General features: G+C 42.2%; 3 protein-coding genes across 4 annotated transcripts; all 3 read right to left on the bottom strand.

The window, feature by feature from the left end:
* Positions 1–3166, bottom strand: LOC121786348 (G-type lectin S-receptor-like serine/threonine-protein kinase At4g27290). Of its 2 annotated transcripts, none has more exons than XM_042184963.1 (7): positions 1832–3166; positions 1625–1762; positions 1385–1506; positions 1093–1303; positions 741–978; positions 524–674; positions 1–447 (listed from the first exon to the last, which is right to left on the bottom strand). In XM_042184963.1, the coding sequence occupies exons 1-7, from the start codon at positions 3117–3119 to the stop codon at positions 142–144; spliced, it is 2454 nt and encodes an 817-aa protein (XP_042040897.1). In that variant the 5' UTR covers positions 3120–3166; the 3' UTR covers positions 1–141. The 2 variants fall into 2 exon arrangements, with proteins under 2 accessions (XP_042040897.1, XP_042040898.1); XM_042184964.1 differs by having other exon boundaries at positions 266–447; positions 564–674.
* A 536-nt stretch (positions 3167–3702) lies between these two features.
* LOC121786758 (G-type lectin S-receptor-like serine/threonine-protein kinase At4g27290) lies at positions 3703–7158 on the bottom strand. The gene is made up of 9 exons (XM_042185383.1): positions 7148–7158; positions 6150–6645; positions 5764–6099; positions 5498–5648; positions 5297–5421; positions 5014–5224; positions 4694–4931; positions 3906–4056; positions 3703–3840 (listed from the first exon to the last, which is right to left on the bottom strand). The coding sequence occupies exons 1-9, from the start codon at positions 7156–7158 to the stop codon at positions 3703–3705; spliced, it is 1857 nt and encodes a 618-aa protein (XP_042041317.1).
* Positions 7159–9191: 2033 nt separating this feature from the next.
* On the bottom strand, positions 9192–12165 carry LOC121786350 (G-type lectin S-receptor-like serine/threonine-protein kinase At4g27290). Its single transcript, XM_042184967.1, has 6 exons — positions 10750–12165; positions 10540–10670; positions 10260–10470; positions 9921–10158; positions 9709–9850; positions 9192–9622 (listed from the first exon to the last, which is right to left on the bottom strand). The coding sequence occupies exons 1-6, from the start codon at positions 12149–12151 to the stop codon at positions 9329–9331; spliced, it is 2418 nt and encodes an 805-aa protein (XP_042040901.1). The 5' UTR covers positions 12152–12165; the 3' UTR covers positions 9192–9328.
* Between the last annotated feature and the right edge of the window lie 11395 nt (positions 12166–23560).

Genomic DNA, 23560 nt, shown 5'->3' with positions numbered 1-23560 from the left:
TTAATTAACAAATCCATTACCCATTTATATACAAATGTATACATAAAATAAAGATTGCAAATTTCTGAGTCACCAGAAATCTCTCCCCCACTCAAATAGATAAAGAAAAAGATAGATAGAGAGCAGAAGACACTGGGGATCTCATCTGGCCTCCAAGTCTGTAATAGTGATTGTATTCTCTGACTTAAAACTTGGTGATGTAGAACTTCCGGGTGGGCTTGAACTTCTTTGAATAAAAAATCCAGGCTCTTTTGGTTCAGGCAAAACTGCGGCATTAGATCCTAACATTGACACTACTAATGACATGATAGGCCTATCATCCGCATATTTTTGAACGCATAATAACCCCACTTGAATGCATCTCTTCACTTCACACTCCCTAAATGTCTTCCTCAAACATCCATCCATCAACTCCAAACACTTGTTTTCTTTCCAAAGCAACCATGCCTACCACACCACAATAATAACAACCTCAGTTTTTTGACATATGAATAAAAATGGAATCAAAGTAGTATTTGCATACATGGCCCAACAGGTTAACATTGTGATTGGTGTCTTCATACCCTCTGTTCTTTTTTCCACTAATAATCTCCAGCAAAACCACTCCAAGACCAAAGATGTCAGATTTCACTGAGTATTTCCCATCAATTGCATACTCAGGAGCCATGTATCCACTGCATAATATTATTTATCAACATAGGAAATATTGGAGTATATTTAGTTATATAAACTAAACTTACAATGTCCCTATAACCCTTTTTGTTCGAGCTAGAGCCTGATCCTCTTCGAAAATTCTGGCTAGCCCAAAATCTGAAATTTTCGGAGTTAAATGTCTGTCCAGTAAAATATTGCTCGTTTTTAGATCCCTATGAATAATCTTTAATCTGGAATCATGATGGAGATATAGCAGTCCCCTTGCAATCCCCATAATAATGTCATAACGCATAGGCCATGTCAAAACTGTTTTCCGACCATCATCTGTGAATGATTGAACACCAATGTCCACAGTGGATATGTTAGTCTCTTTGTCATAATGCATGTCGGATGCAGCTATGGCATTTAAATAAACAAGTAAAGGATAAATCTGAGTACCAAAAACAAGAAGATCAAGGCTTTTATTCTCTAGGTATTCGTATATTAGCATCCTCTCGTCTTCTTCAATGCAACATCCTAAAAGTTTGACGAGGTTTTTGTGTTGGAGTTTTGCAATCACCATAACTTCATTTCTGAACTCTTCAAGACCTTGGTGTGAGGATCTTGACAATCTTTTGACAGCGATTTCTTCTCCAGATGGCATGTTCCCCTGCTTATGCAAGTTGTTTGTTGGCAAATAAAGTATTCATGTGTTTTTGTTTAACTTCAAAACTCTCATTTAGTATATTACCTTGTAAACAGGACCAAATCCTCCAACCCCAATCATGTTTTCCGTTGAGAAATTATTTGTTGCTTGCACAATAGTCTCCATTTTGATGACAGTTAATTCTAGGTCCTCATTTTTACTTTTTACTGCAACAAAGTGTGGGAAAGATAAATGTGCTTCACTTTTAGCTCCAATATTGGTTTGCATTATGAACAGATTATATCATATTTTCAGAGAAGTTCACTGCAGAATATGAATTGTTACCTTGCCTCTTTAGTCTTGCCATAAAAAGTATGCCTCCATTGATAAAGGCCGAGATGAAAACACCAGAAGCCATTGATATCAGTATTAACTTCATAGGCCTTTTATTCTCCTTCTCATCCTCTAAACCTGTGCTCAAATCTACAGAGAAATTCAGCAGCCAATATTATTTCCATCTATAGGAATAAGAGTTAGAAATGGTGATGATACCTAGTTCAGAAACTGGCATGCGGATATAGATGTTCTGCTTGCTATCTGCTGCAGAAAGTTCCTTGGTGTCAATGAGTTCATTGAACCACATCAAACAGCCGCTTCCTCCATTAGTAATGAATGGATTCGCATACGCAGTGCAACTGCAGTTTTTCAAGCACTCAGCTTTACACTCACTAAGGCTCATATTTCTGTTCAACCAAAAACTCAACATGTCAGGATATTTCACCCCTCCAACCTTTACAAATCCATCTCCACCGTAGCAATTCAACGGCTTAATTCTAGTGCAACCACCCGACCAATCCTGAAGGTCCCAGTAACTTTGAAACTTAGGAGCAAATCCCTTGAAACACTGACATCTAATTGGGCTGTTAGTTCTGGATTTGCAGATTCCATTAGGACCACATATACCATATTCGTCGCATGTATCTTGAGGAACTGTAAAGGCACGATTCCATTTGTGTCTCTGAGCATTGAGCGTATGGCGTGTCATTGTACCAGATGGATCCAGAGTTATTCTTGTGACAGCCGGGCTGCCGTATTCCACAGATATCATCCTCTCTTGTCTGAACACCACAGAAACATTGTACATGGCATTGGGAAAGCGTGGACCGCCACCAAAATATAAACCGTTCCACTGTCCCAGCCGGTATCTCTTCGTTGTCCCTCTCAGCTCTACAACATCAGGCAAGCCATTGTTTTCCATTCTTAATATGTAATCTCCAGGAGAAGGGTCATCGGCATTTCTCCAAGAGGTCAAATATTTCTCGACCCCCGAATCTGCATCATCAACTAATTGCATCCCTTGCAATAAAGTGTCAGTTGGATGATCAAAACTCTGCCATAGGTAGCCGCCTTCTGCCATGTTGTCTACAAGAACCAAGTTTCCAGAATCCAGGAGCTGCAAAACTGGATTAATATTTGTTGGAATCCCTGATGAATTCGCTAACCAGATAATGCTTTCGCCACTGCTAATAACAAGACTTCCATTTCCAGATATCATAAAAAAAGGTGTTTGGTGGGCAGGGATGGGATGGTTTCTATTTGCAACCCAGGCTACAACATCTGGTGTGTTGTTGTACCATATTCCCAAGAATCTATTTGAGGACTTCCCGGGTGAGAAAAATCCCATTTCAAAAACATGGTTTGAAGAAACCAGAGTCTGCCCAATAACAAGTGTTTGATTTGGGAAAAGTATGTGATCATAAACTGCCCCAACAGTTAAACTAAGAAAGGGGGCAGAGTGAAGCAGGGCGCAGAGGATTGTTGTGAAAAAGCAGAGAGTCATCTTAGAATCGGATTACATGTATGTTCTTCTGGCCGCGGATGATTGTACATAAATCATGAAATGTAATGAAAAGTCTAATAGGTTAACTTTTTCCTTTTCCCATTTCTTACTTTGATTCCATAATTTTTCCATTGTTGATAGCGACATCAGTCCAACGACTTGGAACAGTTGTTCAGCAATAAATTGTCCAATCAGTCAAATTCTAGAAGATGGAATGAATCAGAATGTCTTTTTTGCATTCTTTAAGATGTGGATCAGTTGAGACTTGAGATAGTGGACTCCATGATTTATCTACAAACCATTGTGATTGAGGTAAAAACATTTTGTATGTTTTTCTACTGTACAAATGAATAATGATGAAACCAAGTCACATATACTGAAAAACTCTGATATTGTTTGTTTTGGTTCCGCAGACATAAAAAATGGATTGCATAGCATTCTTCATCTGGCCTCAACATCAGTGATGGTGCACGCACTTGTGTCGAAGCTCGAACTCTTTTCCGGAAAAAACCCAGGTTCTTTAGGATCGGGGATAATAGCTTCGTCGTTTCCTTGCATGAAAACCACTGATCACATGACAGGCCTATCTATCCTCTGCAAATTTTTTAACGCATAATAGTCCGACATGTATGCATCTCTTCACTTGAGATTCGATGAAAGTATTGCTCAAACATTCATCCATTAGCTCCCGGATTCTGTCCTCTCTCCACAGGAACCATGCCTGCATAAATGCATTGGTTTAGTCCTTCGGATACAAAATGGTTAATTCAATGACAATGAAATTACATGTCCCGAAAGGCTATGGTGGTCGTCAATTTGGTCATAGCCTCGGTTCTTCCTTCCGCTCACAATCTCTAACAATATCACTCCCAGTGCAAACACATCAGATTTCACCGAATACTTCCCATAAACCGCGTATTCTGGAGCCATATAGCCGCTGCATAAACTTATGTTAAGGGTATTCCTCCTTACGATCGAATTCTTCGCGAACAAGAAACGGTGGCCGAAGCCGTCGAGCGCCCACGATAGCGGGTCGGCGAAGACGTCGGCGGTAGAGTGCTGGGCGCGAGATTTAAACCTCGTCAGCAGCGAGTTTGAGTGTTTCTTGTTGGGCAATCAATTGAGCCAATGTCGTGTATTTCATAGATAGATTTCAAAGATGACATATTGGCTCTATTTATACTAAAACCCTAGGGTTGGTTCGACCTATCCTAATACGTTCGGGAAAGAACCAACTAAGAAAACCCGAACGGGGCTTATAAATCGCCCGACGCAAATATAATTAAAATAACAAAAATAATTCCCAAAAATAAAAAGAAACAAACTATAGCAAAACGTAACTACTTCGTGAACTTTGTCGGAGCCTTGATCTTATCCCGCGGTCTCAGAGTCCTAGTCGCGGCTGCTACCTTCTTCTTGCTCTGCGGCGCCGGTGATGCTTCGGGCACAGCTTCGTGTTCTTCCGCCTCCCGTTGAGTTGCTTCCTCTGCGTCGGGGCTACTCGTATCAACTTATCAGTAATAACAACTCATACAAGTTAACCGAATCCTTTCTTAAAAGTAAGATTAGCTTACTATGTCCCAACAACTCGTCTTGTTCTAGCAATAGTTTGTTCCTCTCCCAAAATTCTTGCTAAACCAAAATCTGAAATTTTCGCTTTCGGATCTTTGTCCAGAAGGATGTTGCTTGTTTTGAGATCTCGGTGTATAATCATTAGTCTGGAGTCCTGGTGGAGGTATAGCAGTCCCCTTGCAATCCCCATGATTATGTCGAAACGCATAGCCCACGTCACAAGCTTCCTTCGGTTTTGATCTGCAGGCGCTTCATTACTCGGTGAGTTTTATGAAATGCAATTAGCCAAGTTTAATACAGAGACATTTGCATTAAGATCAACCAAAAAGGAAATGATCCAGGCTTTTATTCTCCAGGTATTCGTAAATCAGCATTCTTTCTTCTCCACAAATGCAGCATCCCAAAAGCCTGACGAGGTTTCTATGTTGATGTTTAGAGATCAAGATGACTTCATTCTTGAACTCTTCAACACCTTGTTGTGAAGTTCGCGACAATCTCTTGACAGCTATTTCTCCTTCTGCAGACAAACTCCCCTGCTCATTCATGCATGTTAAGGTCAGAATGCCAAACTATTATAATCCCTGTTCTTTCATGTTCTTCGTTACCTTGTATACAGGGCCAAAACCTCCTTCTCCGACCATGTTTTCCGAAGAGAAGTTGTTTGTTGCAGCCACAATAGTTTCCAGCTTGAATATTTTCAGTTCTATATCTTCGTCGTTACTTTTTGATGCTGTAATCGACCAAAAGTAAAGCGTTACTGCCCACATCGTTAAAGAACGCTAATAGACCGGAAAAAAAAACAATACCTTCTCTTCTCCGTCTGACGATAAAAAGCACACCCCCACCTAAAAGTGCAAGAATTACAACTCCAAAAGCAGCTACAAATATTACTACAAGCTTTTCTGCACCACTCTTTTTTCCCTCTTTCGTCTCTTCCTCTCCGTTTGGTGGCAGAACCTGCTAGAAAAGAAAACAAACACTCATTCTTAGTTCATTTTTCAAAGGAACATAAAAATCTAACAAGAAAGAAGTTACGGAAAGATTTACCTAGCTCAGAGGCCGGTAGACAGACATAGGTGTTTTGGTAATCGTCTGCTTCAGGAAATTCTCTGATATCAATGAGATCCCCGAACCACATCACACAGCCACTGCCTCCATTAGTAATATAGGAATTAGCACAAGCAGTGCAGCTGCAGTTTTTCAAGCACTCGGCTTTGCATTCTTCGAGGCTCATGCTGGTATTCAACCAAGTCCTCAACATATCAGGGTATTTAACCCTTTTAACTTCTAGAGAGCCATCATCTCCATTCGGGCAATTCGTTCTAGTGCATCCGCCCGACCAATCTTGAATGTCCCAATCATTCTGCGACTTGGGAGCGAACCCTGCCACATCTGCGGTTTCTTGGTGCTGCACAAAGCATATGCTCCACAGTTACCATACGCGTCGCAAGTATCTACTCTTGCATTCATGTTGTATCTCTGTAGCAAACCCGATGGATCGAGTGTTGTTCTTGAGAAAATTGAGCTGGTGACCGGCCTTGATATAGATATCAACCTCTCATCTCTGAAAGAAAAGCTTGTGATAGAGCCATTTGGTAAGAGAAGAAGCCCACTGAAACCAAGCCCGTTCCAGCTTCCTGTTCGAAACATCTTCTTGGTCTGTCTGTACACCACCAACTGAGGCAAGCCCTGGTTTTCAATCCTGTAAACAAACTCTCCAGGCGAAGGATCCTCGGAAGTTCTCCACGACCTCAAATACGTCTCCACACCACCATCACTATCATCCACCAACTTGATTCCTGGCAGCCAGTTATCAGTTGGGTAGTCAAAGCTCTGCCATATGTAATCTTGCTTTTTCGAGTCTACTACAACCAGGTTTCCGGTATCCAGGAGCTTTAAGACGGGATCTGATCCGACAATTGATGGATTGCCCGACCAGATAACGCTTCTGCCTCTGCATAGAGCATCCACAGTGGTTATAGCTCAGCTATAGCCTAGCCACAAACTTCTCCGGCCACATCATCAATACTAAAAATACTCCTGTCATATCAGAAATAGCCCATCCATAGCCTAGCCATATCATAAATAGCCCAGCCACATCAATAGCCACATCACTAATAACACAATATACGGAATTTAATTTACGAGACATATACGGGAAACATTAATAATACTATTTTAATTTTTTAAAAAAAGTACAAAAATCTTAAAAAAGTACATTAATAAAAAAATTACATTCAAAATCGCAAAAAGTACATTACTTAAAAAAAAATCACTCGCCCGCTCCCTCGCCTCCGTCGTCGCCACCGCCACCGCCGCCTCCGTCGCCACCGTCACAGCCGCCTCCGCTGCCACCGCCGCTGCCGCTTCCACGCAGATCGTCATTCATGCTCTCGAGCAATGTGAAGAGAAATCTCTTCTCCTGGGGGTCTGTCGCCGCTCGCCATTCGGCTAACGTCTTCACCATCATCTGGCGCGTTTGTTGACGCGCGAAGTACTTGAGATCCTCTGTAGACTGGCGGTCAAAAGGGGATGCCGACTGGACCTCCTGGGAACCCCCGGCGACCCTCCTCGCCTCCCGTTGCGCCCGCTTTTGCCCAGCGGGGCGAGGTCGGCGGCCGAACGAACGAGGGTTGGGGAGCACCTGGTCCGTCTCGGGAAGGTCGTGGGAACCACCGCTGCTGCCGCTGAAAACCCCGGTATAGTTCAATCGTTGCTTCTTAGGCCAGCCAGCGTCGACACCTACTCAGAATTTCTCAGAGTCGTTCAGCACAAGATAGCAGTTCCAGTAGGTGAAGTCCTTATACAACCCGGGCTAGGGGAAGGCTTTCTCCGCTATCCTCCTGCAGTCGTCCTCCGTTTGGCCACTACTCTGCATGCGGAGGGCGTTGGCTTACAAATCCGAAAATCGGGAGACGGTAGCCCTGATTCGGTTCCACGCCTTCCGGCAATCCTCCCCGTTGTGTGGCCTCTCCTCCGGGCAAAATAGCTGGTAGGCTATTGCTACCTTGCCCCACACGTTGACGATCCTCTGGTTATTAGAAACAAGAGGATCGTCACAAACACTCACCCACGCCTTTGACAGTGCAACGTTCTCCTCGTCCGTCCACCTTCTCCGTACCGTGGGGTCATCCCCACCCGGCTGCGACGACTCCCCGACCTTCTTTCCCTTGCCCTTCTTCTTTGGGGCTCCCCCCGTTTGAACGGGAGTTTCCAGAACTCTGAGACTATCAAACCCCAAATCCGACAACGTAAAATCATCAAAACCGCTCGGCGTGAACTGCGCATCCATTGGGGTCGATGTGTGCGACGAAGCAGTCAAAAAATCAAAACTGGGGCGATAGACGTCCCCCCGCGTCACCTGCGTCGCCGGTACACCCCCCGGCGTCCCCTGCGTCGCCGAACCTCCCCCGGGTGTCATCTGCATATTGGGTGCCCACCCCAGCATCATCTGCATATTGGGTGCCCAACCCCGCATCGCCGGGAACCCCCCGGCGGACTCCCTCTGGTCGGCATCCCGGGTAGCCTCTGCTGCCACGGGTACATGTTGTAGTACCCGGGCATCTGATTCCATCCGCCTCCAACGGGGATTGGGGGAGTTTGAGAACCGCTCGTCCCTGAACTAGGCTCGTTGTTCAGATCCATTTCTCGGTGTTGATCTTGTACAGAAATTAAGATAGAGAGAGTACTCGTTAATACAAGTGGTGCGAATGAAAATGAAGTGCAAATCGCGTATATATAGTGTTTCGAAAATAAAAAATAAAAAATCCGCTAGGCTATGCGCTGGGCGATCCGGGCGCTGCAATGGAGCCGAGCGGATCGCCCAGCGCATAGCCCAACGGATTTTGACCGCCTAGCGCTAGGCGAAATTGATTTCCGGAAAACCGCTCGGCGGTTTTCGGCTCCTCCAATGGTTCGCCTAGCGACCGCCTAGTGCCGGCGCTCGGCTAGGCGGTGCGGTAGGTGCCATTGTGGATGCTCTTATAGAAAGATTTCCATGTTCAGACACTTTCAAGACTACTCCTGAACCTGAACCTGAACCTGAACCTGAACCAGTGATGGGATTGTTTCTGTTTGCAACCCAGACTAAGGAAATACTAGTAGTACTATTTTGACTTTCAGCCCACGAGGAACAAAACACCTTATAAAAATCATATAGTCAAAATTGTAATGAGGACTTTAATGATGTGGTGACGATAGGGTGGGTGATTCATCATTCTGAAGGGGTTGGCAGCGGAAGCGTGCATGAATAAAAACGATCACATGAATTTGATCTTTTTAGCAGATTACGTAGACAAATTATATTCGCGCAATTATCACATGTATCATGCTCGTAACTTGAATTTAAATCATGCTTTAGAACAAATAAATCCTAAAACATGCATACTACGGAGGAACCTACTTCCAGGAAATAATCGCCAGGTCTAATCAAGATTATCCACATTTATATGATTAGTTCATATGATGTTACATTTACTATATTCAGAATAACAATGAAGATTAGCTCAATTCAAATTTGTTACTGTTTCAATCTCCATGAGTTATAACATATCCTCACTTGTTATATGGATTGAATACAGAGCAATAAAAATATTCACATACATAGGTGTTTGTAGCATGCAATAACTATATTCTTCTCATCTGGCTTCTAACTCCGTGATGGTAATTGTTTCCTGGCTTGAAACTGTTCTACAGCTCGGACTCCTTTCGCCAAAAAATCCAGGTTCTTTAGGATCTGGGAGAATTGCTCCATTACTTTCACTTCCTAACATGGAAACTATTGATGACATGACTGGCCTATCTTCTGCATATTTTTGAACACATAATAACCCGACGTGTATGCATCTTTTCACTTGAGATGCAATCAATGTATTGCTCAAACATTCATCCATTAGGTCTAGAATGTTGCCTTCTTTCCACAGCAGCCATGCCTGCCCAAATATAGTAAGTATTTGTTAGCTTCTCTAATACTGTAATATAGAACGGGAGGCTGATTGAATGATAGATGACAGATTACATGTCCCAAAAGGCTATAATTGTGGTCGAAGCCTCTGTTCTTCTTTCCACTCACAATCTCTAACAATATCACTCCCAGCGCAAACACGTCAGATTTCACTGAATACTTCCCATCAAAAGCGTATTCTGGAGCCATATAGCCACTGCATAAACTAATTAATCATAACGTCTCGTAAAATGTTAAATAATTCTATGTTGTATGAAACAGCTTACTAGGTCCCAATAACTCGTTTTGTTTTAGCAATGCATTGGTCCTCTCCAAAAATTCTTGCTAATCCAAAGTCTGAGATCTTCGGATTCAAATCTCCATCTAGTAGAATATTGCTCGTCTTTAGATCCCGATGGATAATCTTCAGTCTGGAGTCTTGATGAAGATATAGAAGCCCCCTGGCGATTCCCATGATTATGTCGAAGCGCTTAGGCCATGTCAATAGTTTTCTTTGGTTTTGATCTGCAATTAATGCATAAATTCAAAACTACATGGGATGCTCCAATCTATTCGAAATATAAAAACATGCAAAAACGAACAGAGATATATATCTTAGACTGTACCAAAAACAAAATAGTCGAGACTTTTATTCTTCAGGTATTCATATACCAGCAGTCTCTCTTCCCCTTCAATGCAGCATCCCAAAAGTCTGACGAGGTTTCTATGCTGAAGTTTTGCAATCAACGTGACTTCGTTCTTGAACTCTTTGAGGCCTTGTTGTGAAGTTCTTGACAATCTTTTGACTGCTATTTCTTCTTCCGTAAATAACTTCCCCTGCTTAAGCAATGTTAGCGTAAGAGAATACACAACTGATCATACTCATATCGTGATGTAGCACGTTACCTTGTACACAAGGCCGAAACCTCCCTCCCCGATGAGGTTCTCCCTAGAGAAGCCATTTGTTGCAGCCATAAGAGTCGGAAACTTGAATAATTGCAACTCCTGATCTTCGCTGTTAATCTTTGAATCTGATGCTGTTAAACAAAAAGAAAAGAAAATTGATCACTCTTAGATTCAATGCATTAACCATAAAATTAAGCAGAGCATCCATACCTGGCTGCCTCTTTCTTCTTGTCACTAAAAGTATTACTCCAACAATAAAGCCTGCTGAGATAACTCCACATGTAACTGAAATCATTACCACTTTTATTGGCCTTCTCCTCTTCTCCTTCTCGTCGGTAGTACCACCTCCTCGTTCTGAATGTGGCAGCCGAATAAACAAGTTCTGGTTACTATCCGCACCAGTAAATTGTTTAATATCAAGGAGATCCCCGAGCCACACGAGGCAACCACTGCCTCCATTAGCAACATATGCATTAGCATACGCAGTGCAGTTGCAATTTCTCAAGCACTCATCTCGGCATTCATTGAGGCTCATACTCATGTTCAACCAAAACTTGATCATATCAGGATACTTCACCCCTTTAACCTCATAAAAAACATCCCCGCCCTCACAATCCAACGGCTCGGATCTCCTACATCCACCGGTCCAATCCTGAAGGTCCCAATCATTTGGCGACACGGGTTCAAACCCCTTCAAACACTGGCATCTCTGCACTCTACCAATGCTGCACACTGCATGGGGTCCACAATAACCGTACTCTTCACATTTATCTGGTGGGTAGGTGTAGGCATTAGTCCACATGTCTCTTCGTGAGCTCATGGTAGGCCGCTGGACAAAGCCAGATGCATCGAGCCTCAGCCGTGTGAAAAGTGAGCTGTCATAAGGCCTGGTGATGGATATCAACCACTGATTGCTGAAATTCAGATTAGGTTGAAAAATTGAACTAGGAGAGGATGGCATGCTGGTAAACTGAAGCCCATTCCACGTTCCGGATCGATAAAATGTTTTTTCTCCATTGAGGATCACCAACTGAGGCAATCCAAGATTCTTGACCCTGAACACAAACTCTCCAGAGGAAGGATCGTCCAAACTTCTCCAAGAAGTCAAGTTCGTCTCAACACCGGAGTGAAGATCATCTACGAGCTTCATTCCAGGCAACAAGGTATCAGTTGGGTGATCAAAACCTTGCCATAAGGTGTCTTCTTGGTCGACAACAACCAGGTTTCCCGTATCCAGGAGGCGTACTAATGGACGTGATGCTGGCCTTGATGGACTCGCAAACCAGATAACGCTTCCATTTCTGCTTATAACAAGAGTGCCGTTGCTGGAAACGCTGAAGACGACCCCTTGCGACTCAGTGATGGGATTATTTCGGTTCGCAACCCAAACCACTACGTCTGGTGTGGTTTTATACCGTATGGCCAAAAACGTGTTTCTTGATTTTCCGATGCTCAGGAATTGCAGCTCGAAAACTTGGTTTTGACTCACCAAAGTCTCCCCCATGGCCACTGTTTGATTTGGGAGGAGTGTGTCTGCAGAATCTGAGAGTTGTGAAGATATTATGAATAGGAATAGTCCACACACAATTTTGGTGAAGATGAAATTCTCCATCTTTTGAAAATGAAACTAGCTTAGAATGGTTCAAATATATCAATGTAATATGTCTGTGGTATGTACAAAATATTTAAGAATGTGTGTTTGACAATGTCCATGCTTAGTATTTCTTTGACGTTTACAAAGGCTTGGACTTTGAACACATGATGGAGATAGTCTCCTTTATGTAATAATTTAACTACGTGTCTTATATAATGATTAGGTTAATTTAGACTTAAGAGGTAAACGCTTAAGAAAAATATACTAGTTGAGACTTTGAAATAAGGCATTCTATTTTAATTTTCGGTCTTCTTAATAGTTAAGTTCTATAAAAAACTTGCTAAATCTATTATATGAAGATAAGAAGGTGTTGGAGTGTTATTCTACAGCGCAAAATCAAATGCCACATTTTTGCCTTAAAAATTGTAGCCTCAAAACCAGAATGTTGAATTTTAGAGATTTATTTAAACATTTTTTTCCATTGCTTAAAGTGATCATTAAGAAACAAGCATGGGAAAAAATCAGAATAAGATTCACATGTCATATACATGAAACAAATTCAGTTGGCAATATTAGAAGATTTGAAATTTTTTTGACATTCATTTATCTTTTGAGGGAAGGAAAGAACAAATTTATAGCATGTGACACATGGTCATATGGCTTCCTACTCAGTGATGCTGAGTGTTTCTTGACATGTACTGGCTTTGCAGCTCAAAGTCCTTTCGATGATAAATCGAGGTTCCTTAGGTTGTGGGAGAATCGCTCCATCACTTCCTAACATGGAAACCACTATTGATACGTCTAGCCTATTGATAAGGCTAATTTCATGCATTCATTAAGGGGTTAAATTCAAGGATTTGCGGGGTCTAACACATGTTTTAAGCCAGGTGTGTAGAAGGTTTCGCTAGGTCCAGGAAGAAAGAAGGACGTTTGCATAGCGAAGGGAAATGGCGATAAAAGTGAGCATTGTGGAGAAAATGACTATATGGAGAAGATCACGAAGCTGAAGGGCAGAATGGAGATTTCTGTGAAGGCTTCTAGAAGATCAAACCTTCACCTATATAAGGGAGAGAGCGTGTAATTCACGAGGAGGACTTTTTTTGGTTGGCTGGTTTTTGGCTCTCTTAGCTCACTTATTTCTACACACTTAGGGGGATGTCCGGGAACTTATAGGGGATTTCGCTTTCAATTTCTGTTTGTTGTTGGGTAACACCGTCCTCACGGAGGGCGAAGATACAATTATTTGTTTTCGTTTTATTTTGAAGTCGTGAATTTCACCAAGCTTCGCTGTTCGAAGCTCGGCTCTATTTTTCTATTAGTTTATCGTGATTAATGCAATTTCTATTTTCTGATATGGCAATGTTTAATTTGAGTATGGATGATGTTTTATTTCTGAGTTTGTAGTTATTTACTCGATTGGATGCTTTTCGCGTTTGCTTGTTGAATTAGAGTTGAATCGTTGAGGATTGTTGTTGATCGGAATAGATTTGCTGAATTGGAGTTTATTGAGTTGATTTTGGTTGTAGATGGGATCGGATTGCTTGGATCCGGAGTGGATTGACCATCCGACGTGTGGATCTGAAACAGAGTAGTTGAAGTTTGATGCCTAGTTTTCGTGTTTTCGTTTCATTCCGTCTAGTATATGTAGATCTGTTTTATTTCCGGGTAATTGCAAGTTTCAGACGTCCGAACTTTTACATTCTGTTTGAATCTGGATATGTGCTCTGTTTTCTTCATGTTCGCGTTTGATTTAGGTAATGAGATGAACGTCGTTGTTAGTTAAATTCTTAGTTTGTTATTTGCAGTTTTTCTTCCGTACTTGCTGTTTCTGGAAAATAGTCAACACTGTTTACTCGCATTTTGTCTAGCTATATTAGGTAGTCGTTTGCTCGGTCTAGGAAGTTAGTTTGATATCTCGTAGTTACAAGGATGTTCGATGTCTGCATGATGTTTTCAGTCTCCTAGGTCTAGTGTTAGATTTTTTTCCTAAGTCTAGTAATAGTTACACCTCAACCCAAATTTGCGTGGCAGCATCCATTCACTTTTCCAGAGTCTTCTAAATGCTTTCTTACGCGTCCATCTTCGTGGGATCGATCCCTGCTTCCCTGTACTAATTCATAGTATAGCAGGTTGAGGGTTTTGAATGCGGAATTTGTGTGTCCAACGACTGAGACTTATGAGATCTTCAGAGTTCCTAGACCTTGTGATCTAGCGGATTCTCTGGTTTGAGAAGCTCGGCCTAGCATAAAAGCACACACGGTATTCTTTTAGCAACTTCACCTATCTTTTGCAAAATTTTGAACTCATAATAGCCCGATTTGTATGCATCTCTTTACATGGAATTCGATACATGTACCGTTCAAGCATTCATCCATTAGCTCTATAGTGTTGTGTTCCTTCCATAGCAACCATGCCTGCCAAGATATATTTATTGATAAACTTCTGAGAGATAGAATGGTTAGCTGACTGCTATCAATAAGTAGAGCTTACAAAAATTTACATGACCTAAAAGGCTATAAAAGTGATTGCAGTGGTCGAAGCCTCTGTTCTTCTTTCCACTCACAATCTCTAAAAATATCACTCCCCACGCAAAGATGTCAAATTTCACTGAATACTTCCCATCAAGAGCAAGCATCCTATCTCAGGAGGAATGGCACCGGAAAAGTCATTAGAAGAAATGTCAAGAACTTGTAATGTAGTGAGATTTGGAAGTGAAAGTGGCAACTCACCCTTGAGTCGGTTTTTAGACAAATGAAGATAAGTTAGTTCTGATAAGGTTCCTATCTCATGTGGAATGACACCAGATTAGATGATGTTAGAAATGTCAAACCTCTCCAATTTAGTGAGATTTAGCATTGAAAATAGGAAGTCTCCCATGAATAGATTGTCAGACAAATTGAGATGAGTTAGTTCTCGCGAGCTTCCTATCTCAGGTGGAATGACACCACCAGAAAAGATATTGGTAGACATGTCTAGCATCTTCTAATCAGTTAGGTTTTGTTAAGAATATTAGTATTTTGTCCCACATCGGTGACGTGACATAGCCTAGCTTAGTCTCTTGTACTATATATATATGTGGGTTGTGTTGAGTAATAAGATACATCAAATACACTACTACTTTCTCTACTATGTCTATTTACTTTTCTGCTTATATCTATATTTTACTGTTCTACAAATTTGAGAGGCAACTCACGCCCGAGTTGATTGTGAGACAAAATGAGAAGAGTTAGTTCTGATAAGTTTCCTATCTCACGTGAGACGACACTGGAAATCTCATTGAAAGAAATGATGAGCACATGTAAGTCAGTCAGATTTGCTAATGAAATAGGTAACTTACCATGGAGTTGATCGTCAGACAAATCATAAGTTAACTTTGATAAGCTTCCTATGTTTGGTGGAATGTGATTGTTATGAGAAATGTGGTGCACATGTAACTCACTTAGAATCGGAATAGTTATGAGATAAATTGAGATGAGAAATGTGGCGCACATGTAACTCACTTAGAATCGGAATGTAATCAAACGTGCAGTAGTTATCAGAAATGTCAAGCACATGAATAAGGCAGACAATTTTCAAGATTATTACTATTCGACAAATTGAATATAGGCTTATCTCTGCTACGCGGCCATGATCGTCACAGGTAATGCCTTTCTATTGACAGTGATGAGCAGTGGAGTTTGTATAAGACCATCCCAAATCCAACATTAGATGCAAGTAGATTATATATATATATATATATATATATATAATATATATATATATATATATATATATATGATTCTTCTAGTCTCGGTATCTGGAGATTTAGAGACATGGTGAAGGCTTTTAGCATGAAACTGTGGAGGTTCAGGGAGGGGGAATCATTATGGGCGGAGTTCATGCTTGAAAAATATTGCCATGCCGCAGCACCGCCCATGGTGAAGGCCATCAAGAGAAGTAGCCCCACATGGAGACGCATGGTCAATGCAAGAGTTCAAACACATCCGCTTATGAGGTGGGCTCTTGAAAAAGGGAACGTGGACTTTTGGGATGACATTTGATTACAGGACCAGCCCATCCGAAGCTTGTTCAATCCGGATACTAAGTTGCCGAGGTTGAATGTTCGGGACCTTTGGTCAGATGGCTCTTGGAATGTGCAAAGGATCATGGCGCACCTCCTGCCTCTAGGGATCTCAAATGATATTGTGGAAAGAATTGCTGAAGTTCCAATCGATGAAACAGGGACAGATACCGCGAGATGGACTGCTACTCCACATGGTAATTTCTCCACTACTTCAGCATGGGAGATAATTAGACATAAGCAGCAACGTTTGGAGATTTTCAAAATCATCTGGTGTCCGGCCGTCTCCCCATCCATGTCGATTTTCATTTGGCGCCTCCTCGTCAATAGAATTCCGGTGGACGCTAAGTTGCAATGGAGGAACATCCACCTTGCATCCAAATGCAGATGTTGCAAAAATCCAAATGTGGAGACTCGAGAACATCTGTTCATGATGGGAGCAGCTGCGACGAAAATCTGGAGCTTCTTTACCACCTTGTTCCCGGAGCTCTCCCAGGATTCCTAAATGCAATGCAGGTATTGAACAACGGATCACATGGTGGAAAGCAAACATGGTTGGATCTGCTAAAAACCATGTCAATATCATCATACCATGCTTGATACTCTGGTTCATCTGGACTGAGAGGAACAACGTCGTCCATAGGGGGATTACCTTCAGCAGCGACTAGTGATAGAAAGGATAAAGAACCACCTCCAATGGGCCGTCCTTGCAAGGAAAATCCAGACCAAGCAGTGGACGGGGGTACATCCAAGTTCTCAATTCAAGAGTCCACAACCGAAGGTGCCCAGGTCCCCCCGATCGCGTGTTATCAAGTGGCAATGCCCAGAGCAGCATTGGGTGAAGCTCAATACGGATGGCGCTTTTGCCGGAAGCTCCTTGCTAGCAGGTGTGGGGGGTGTCATCCGAGATGAGCAAGGAACAATACTGATGGTTTTTGCAGACCATTCCCCTGCAGGGTCTGCAGTTGAAGCGGAGTTACAAGCACTGTTGAGAGGCTTAAGGCTGGCCCGCGAAGTTGGTCTTAATATTTGGATCAAGGTGGATGCACACGAAGTGATTAGCCTAATGGAAAATAGGAGGAGGGGCGCGGCGGAGCTACGACATGTTCTGACGGGAATCCCAAACGAGTTAAAAAACTGTAGCTTCAAAATCTCGCACATGTAATGCAATCGCAGATCTCCTCGCAAAACAGGGCAGGAGCCGGGAGCACAGCTTCGTTTTTTATCAAACATCGGCACCGCCCCTCATAAGAGCCTGGGCGCGCATGGACAGCCTAGGTGTGCCCAACGTTAGGAGAGCTAATGAGGAAAGCGAAGAGGAAGCATGATTGGAAGGAAAACGGGGCAAGAGTACCGGGGTGCAGTCATCTTCAAGCAGATTTAGTCACCTAACTACTCTAGCCCCCCCGTAGTTAATTAACTTCCCTCGATGTAATTCTTGCTTTACATGTCACTTTTGGGCATGAATCGTGTAAATGAGTTTTGTTACTTTTGGCTTCGACGTCTACTCATACTTGGGTTATTGACGCAGGAGCTACTGATCATATTTGTTTTGATCCTGACTTAATGCAGGTGACAAGGCGGCTATATGATCGTGAGATCGAGGTCCAAGTGGGCGACGCTACTAAAGTGGCGGCCGTAGCAATGAGAGACATTTATTTGCGTTTTAGTAGTGATAGATTTTTTATTATGAAGAATGTTTTATTGATACCTTCGTTTAGAAGAATTTTAATTTCTGTTTCTAAATTAATTTTTGATGGATATTCGATTTCTTTTAATGACAATTGCATTATTAAGAAAGATGGTTCTTATATCTGTCGTGGTATCATGGAATGCAATCTGTACATAATCACATCTACACAATTTAATGATCGCAAACCAGAACTCAATACAACATCGAAAATTTCAAGGAAAAAGAAAGAACCTTCAAGTTCAATGAACGAAACATACTTATCGCACCTTAGACTTGGTCATGCCAACGAAAGAAGGTTTCATTCTCTTGTGGACCAAGACCTTATTAAAGGTCTAGAGAAGGAGTCGTTTCAAACGTGTGAATCCTGCTTAGAAGGCAAGATGACTAAGAGGCCTTTTAGGGAAAAAGGCAATAGGGCCAAGGAAGAACTTGAGCTCGTTCATACTGATGTTTGTGGACCAATGTTAACCGAGGCAAAATGCGGTTTTCAATACTTCATCACCTTTATTGATGACTTCTCGAAAATTGGATACGTCTATTTGATGCGCTACAAGTCTGAATCTTTTGACAAGTACAAAGAATTCAAGGCATATGTTGAGACGTATCATGGAAAGAGTATCAAAAGCCTGCGATCTGATTGCGGAGGCGAATACCTTAGTGCCGAGTTTTTGGACTACTTATCGGTAGCGCGAATTGGATCCCAATTGATTGCACCGGGCACGCCCCAGCAGAACGGTGTGGGTGAAAGAAGGAATAAGACCTTGTTAAACATGGTCCGATCGATGATGAGTTATGCACGACTACCCATTTCGTTTTGGGGACATGCCTTGCTTTCTGCAAGTCATATTTTAGACAACTTACCTTTAAAATCCGTACCTACTACTCCATATGAGTTGTGGACTGGGCGCAAGCCCAATCTTGAACATCTCAAGACTTAAGGTCGCCTGGAACTTTGCAGAGGCGCGGGCGGATGTCAATCATTGCGAATGGGTGAAAGCAATGGATTCAGAACTACAATCAATGATAAACAAAGACGTCTATGATTTGTTCGTCCTACCCGAGGGTTGTACTGCCATTGGGAGCAAGTGGATATACAAACGTAAGCGTGCACCCGATAGACGAGTTAAAGTCTTTAAGGCAAGACTAGTGGCTAAGGGGTATACCCAAAAGGAAGGTGTCGATTACGACGAGACCTTCTCTTCGGTGGCCATGCTCAAATCGATCTGAATACTTCTATAGCAGCTTACATGGATTGGGATGTATGGCAGATGGACGTTAATACTACGTTCTTGAACGGTAGTCTTGAGGCGACCATCTACATGGAACAACCCGAAGGATACGCCGTGAACGGCAAGGAACACATGGTTTGGAAGCTTAAGAAGATCATTTATGGCCTCAAGTAAACATCTAGATCATCGAACCAGTGTTTTGATCAGACTGTTCATAAGTTTGGATTCGAAAATTGCCCAAATGAAAGCTGCGTACATAAGAAGGTTGAAAAGGGAAATGCTGTGCTCTTAGTTTTATATGTAGATGACATTCTTCTAATTGGAAATAATAAAAATATGTTGTCATCAGTACGAACTTGGTTGTCAAACCAGTTCGAGATGAAGGATATGGGAGACACGAGAAACATTCTCAGCATCAAGGTTCTTCAGAATCGTGAGAAGAGAACGTTGTGCGTATCTCAAGAACCTTACATCGACATTGTACTTAGTCGCTTTAGCATGCAAGATGCCAAGAAAGGTTTCTTACCGTTTAGACATGGCATCCATTTATCTCAAGAGCTGTGTCCTATGACGCCGTCTGAGATAGAAGAGATGAGAAGGATACCATATGCTTCGGTAGTTGGTAGTCTCGTGTATGCTATGCATTGTACAAGGCCTGATATTTGCTTTGTTGTTGGCATGGTGGCAAGATATCAGTTAAATCCGGGCCAAGGACATTGGACTGCCGTAAAGAACATACTCAAGTACCTTAAACGGACTAAGGACTATGCTCTAGTTTACAATGCAGCCGAGCTCTGTCCTTTGGGATATACTGACTCAGATTTTCAAGCTGATCGGGACTCGAGAAAATCTACTTCTGGATATGTGTTCACCTTAGGAAGTGGTGCTGTAATTTGGAAGAGTGTGAAGCAGAAATGCATCGCAGACTCTACCATGGAAGCCGAATATGTGGCCGCTTCGGAGGCTGGAAAAGAGGCAGTATGGCTCAAGAACTTCCTTATGGACTTAGGTGTGGTTACGAATCTGCCCAAGAGCATCACCATTTATTGTGACAATTCTGGTGCTGTGTCAAACTCGAAAGAACCACGGGCTCACAAAGCGAGCAAACACATAGAGAAGAAGTATTGTGTCATTAGAGATATAGTGCAGAGAGGAGACATACAAGTAGTCAATATTGCGTCCTTTTACAAAGGCATTGGCGGTGAAACCGTTCGAGCGCCATGTTGAAGGGATGAGAGTTCGACTCATTCAAGACCTCAACTCGCTTTCAGTATGAGTGGGAGAATTAGACATAGTGCACATTTATTTTGTATACTCGAAAGCTGGTTTGAGTATAAGTGGGAGATTGTTAGAGTTTGTGAAGTGCGGGAAGTTTGTTATATGTTTTCGTTTGTTGTGAAAATGCGATGCTAGGTCGAGACACCAAGTCCTATGAATCCACTAGATCACTTGGTCTAGGAACTCAATGTAACAAGGAATACTCTGTCGTTGTACAAATAAACTCTCCTTCAAAGATCCCTCAACCCGAATACTATGGATTAGTATAGAGAAGCATTTAGAGACTCTTGACTAAGCAGTTGCTGCCACGCAAACAGGGTTGAGGTATAACTACTACTAGACCTAGGCAGGAAATATAAACGCTAGACCTAGAAAGCTGTAAACATGCTGAGATCAAACATCATCAAGACTTCGGTATATTAAGCTTACTTCCTCGACCGTGTAAACGACTTCCTAATTTAGCTAGACAGAGACCAACCAACAGTGGGGACCATGACCCAGAAATAGCAAGTACGGCAGAAAAGCTGCAAATAACTAACTGAGCATTCAACTCACAACGGCATGCATTTCTTCAACAGATTTAAACACGAAGATGAAGTAAACAGAGCACATACCCAAATTCAAACAGAATGTAAAAGTTTGGTCGTCGGAAACTTACGACAAACCGGAAATAACTCAGATCTACATATACTAGACGAAACGAAATGAAACACGAAGACTATGCATCAAAATAAACCAACTCTGCTCAGATCTCACGTCGAACGCTTAATCCACTTCGGATCCAAGCAATCCGAAACCAACAACAAATAGATTCCACTCCATAACTTCCGATCTAACAGATCTACTCCGATCAACTCCAATTTCCAGCAATCGCACACAACTAGCAACAACACCAAACTTAAATCTCCGATTCAACCACCAGCAAACTCCGATTACCCAAATTAAACCATTAACCTGCATAAGTTCATAAAACAATTGCAAAACGCATCCAACTCAGGCAAACTAACGCAAACTCCAAAAAATCTCGACAACCAAATCAGAAATCAACACCAACGTCATAATAGAAAATGAAACTTGCATTAAACACAGAAATATTCGGCGAAATCGGAAGGCCGAGCTTCGAACAGCGAAGCTCGGTGAAATACGAAATACGAAAGCAGTAAAGTGGAGCTTGTTTCTTCACCCTCAACAGGACGGTGTTACAACCCAACAACAAATGTATGAAAGTTAAAGGTGAACCCAAGTGTGAAACCCCCTGAATTTCCCTCTAAGAACCCAAGTGTATAGAAAAGTGAACTAGCTGCAGACTGTTAGTGAGGCCTCCACCCAGAAGGTCCCTCCAGAATGCATGCATCCTTCCTTTTATAGACACAGACATAATCTTCTAGAACCTTCGCAGAAATCTCCATTCTACCCTTCAGTTCTGAGATTTACTCCGTCTTGCAATTTCTTTCACAATGTTCACTTATTCGCCAGTTTCCTCGGGCGTGTGATTGCCTCCTTCTTTTCCTGGACCTGGCGAATTTCTTCTATACACCTGGCTTAAAACATGTGTTAGACCCAGCAAATTCACGAATTTATCCACTAGACCTATGCATGAAATTAGCCTTGTCAAACTGCTCACACTTAAACCATGCTTGTCCTCAAGCATGAAAGACAAGAAAAAGGAATAAGGCGAATTTCAATGCACGGTTCCCAAGTACGACTCTACAAACAAGACACTAACAAAGAACAGACTCCTAGACCTAGACAACTACAGACTCAGAAAAGAAAACATCACACAAAGAGAAACAAAACACAACAGATAAGCATGCACTAGCTTCAACTTTTAGGCGACTGTCCCCACAAGCTTAAGTTCTCTCCGATCGTCTACAGTCTTCAATTCCCCCCCTTCCTTCTTCTACCTAAACGGTCCGTCAGTTTGTCAAGATAGCCTATTGATTTCCCAGCGGTTAGGTTCGCTCGATCATTCATTCCTCACCAGGGATGTTAGGATCAAAACGCTCCAAAGTTAAAGTTACACCACTGATGCGTCGGGTTATGAGAGTTTCTCCTTTTTATCGTCTCCTTTTTTTCTATATATTTTTTTCATTCCTGGGTCAGGTAATTTTTACTTCCTACCCTTAGGTAATTAATCTTCTTTTTCCCTATTTTTTCTATTTTCCCCCTGGACTTCGTCCAGCTTATACCTCCGAATTGTTATTTTATTTCTCCCCTGGACTTCGTCCAGCTTATACCTCCTTTTCCTGAACTTCGTCCAGCTTATTCCTCCATAACTCATTTTTTTTCCTTTATACTCTACTCCCTAAGCATCAAGTGGCAGCCCAATTTTTACATGTTAGTTCGAAGTGTTTAGGCTTATAACTCTTTCTTATAGTAGGGCTGCATAGCTAGGTTAACTAGGGTATTTTCTATCGTCCTTACTTCATTCAGACCGCTTTTAGTTTACTAAGGAAAAAGGCATCAAAGTTGACGTGTATCCTTTCTTCAATCGCTCTTACTAACGGAATTTTTCCTTATTATATCCACTAGCTCATGCAACACGCAAACACAAAAACAACCATTACACCTAAGCTATACCTAAAGACTCTAAGACACAAAAACAGACACAGTACTTACTCCCACCCCCTCCCACTTCACTCAAGCTTGTCCCCAAGCTATCCTTGTGAAGGGGGGAAAAAGGGAAGTATGAACAGCAGACATAAACATTAAACACAAACAAAACGTACAGACAAAACAAACTTCTCACACTTAGACCGAACAACCCCTTCTCACACTTAGACCAAAGATTGGGCTAAGTGTGGGAAGGTACAACACATATAAATAAAAACGAAGCATGCTGGCACACATAAACACAAACAAAAAATGAAAAAGAAAAGAAAAGACAAAGAAAAAGTAACTTGGTTTGGGGGAATCAATTCGGGGTCTGGCCCCCGCGGGAGCCAGCCTTGAGTGGGGCGGACGGTTGGGTCACTTTAGCTTTCTTCTTTGCCGGAGATTCTGGCGTCTCCTTCTCTGTCTCACTCGGTCTGGGGACTGTCTTCTTCACGATCATCGGACTAGTAGAGGATGGGATAGTCAAGGGCTTCGATGCCTGAGGGGGTTTTTGAACAGATATACTTCCTGGACCCGGTGATTTGGAAACGCTGCCAGGTCCAGAAAGCGAC

The sequence above is a fragment of the Salvia splendens genome, chromosome 22 (assembly GCF_004379255.2).
Source record: "Salvia splendens isolate huo1 chromosome 22, SspV2, whole genome shotgun sequence".
NCBI lineage: Eukaryota > Viridiplantae > Streptophyta > Magnoliopsida > Lamiales > Lamiaceae > Salvia > Salvia splendens.
The sequence above is the reverse complement of the archived record's forward strand: the minus strand, read 5'-3'. Positions and strand labels throughout refer to the sequence as shown.

Bases quoted from the DNA above. Each gene is read 5' to 3' on its own strand.
- LOC121786348 (XM_042184963.1), bottom strand. From the start codon at position 3,119: ATGACTCTCTGCTTTTTCACAACAATCCTCTGCGCCCTGCTTCACTCT. The intron at 1,763-1,831 runs GTATCATCACCA...ATTTCTCTGTAG, and splicing joins CATGCCAGTTTCTGAACTAG to ATTTGAGCACAGGTTTAGAG. The intron at 1,304-1,384 runs GTAATATACTAA...TTGCATAAGCAG, and splicing joins GATTTGGTCCTGTTTACAAG to GGGAACATGCCATCTGGAGA.
- LOC121786758 (XM_042185383.1), bottom strand. The intron at 5,225-5,296 runs GTAACGAAGAAC...ATGAATGAGCAG, and splicing joins GTTTTGGCCCTGTATACAAG to GGGAGTTTGTCTGCAGAAGG. The intron at 3,841-3,905 runs GTAATTTCATTG...GCATTTATGCAG, and splicing joins ACCATAGCCTTTCGGGACAT to GCATGGTTCCTGTGGAGAGA.
- LOC121786350 (XM_042184967.1), bottom strand. From the start codon at position 12,151: ATGGAGAATTTCATCTTCACCAAAATTGTGTGTGGACTATTCCTATTC. The intron at 10,671-10,749 runs GTATGGATGCTC...TTTGTTTAACAG, and splicing joins AAGAAGAAAGAGGCAGCCAG to CATCAGATTCAAAGATTAAC. The intron at 9,851-9,920 runs GTAAGCTGTTTC...TAGTTTATGCAG, and splicing joins AAACGAGTTATTGGGACCTA to TGGCTATATGGCTCCAGAAT.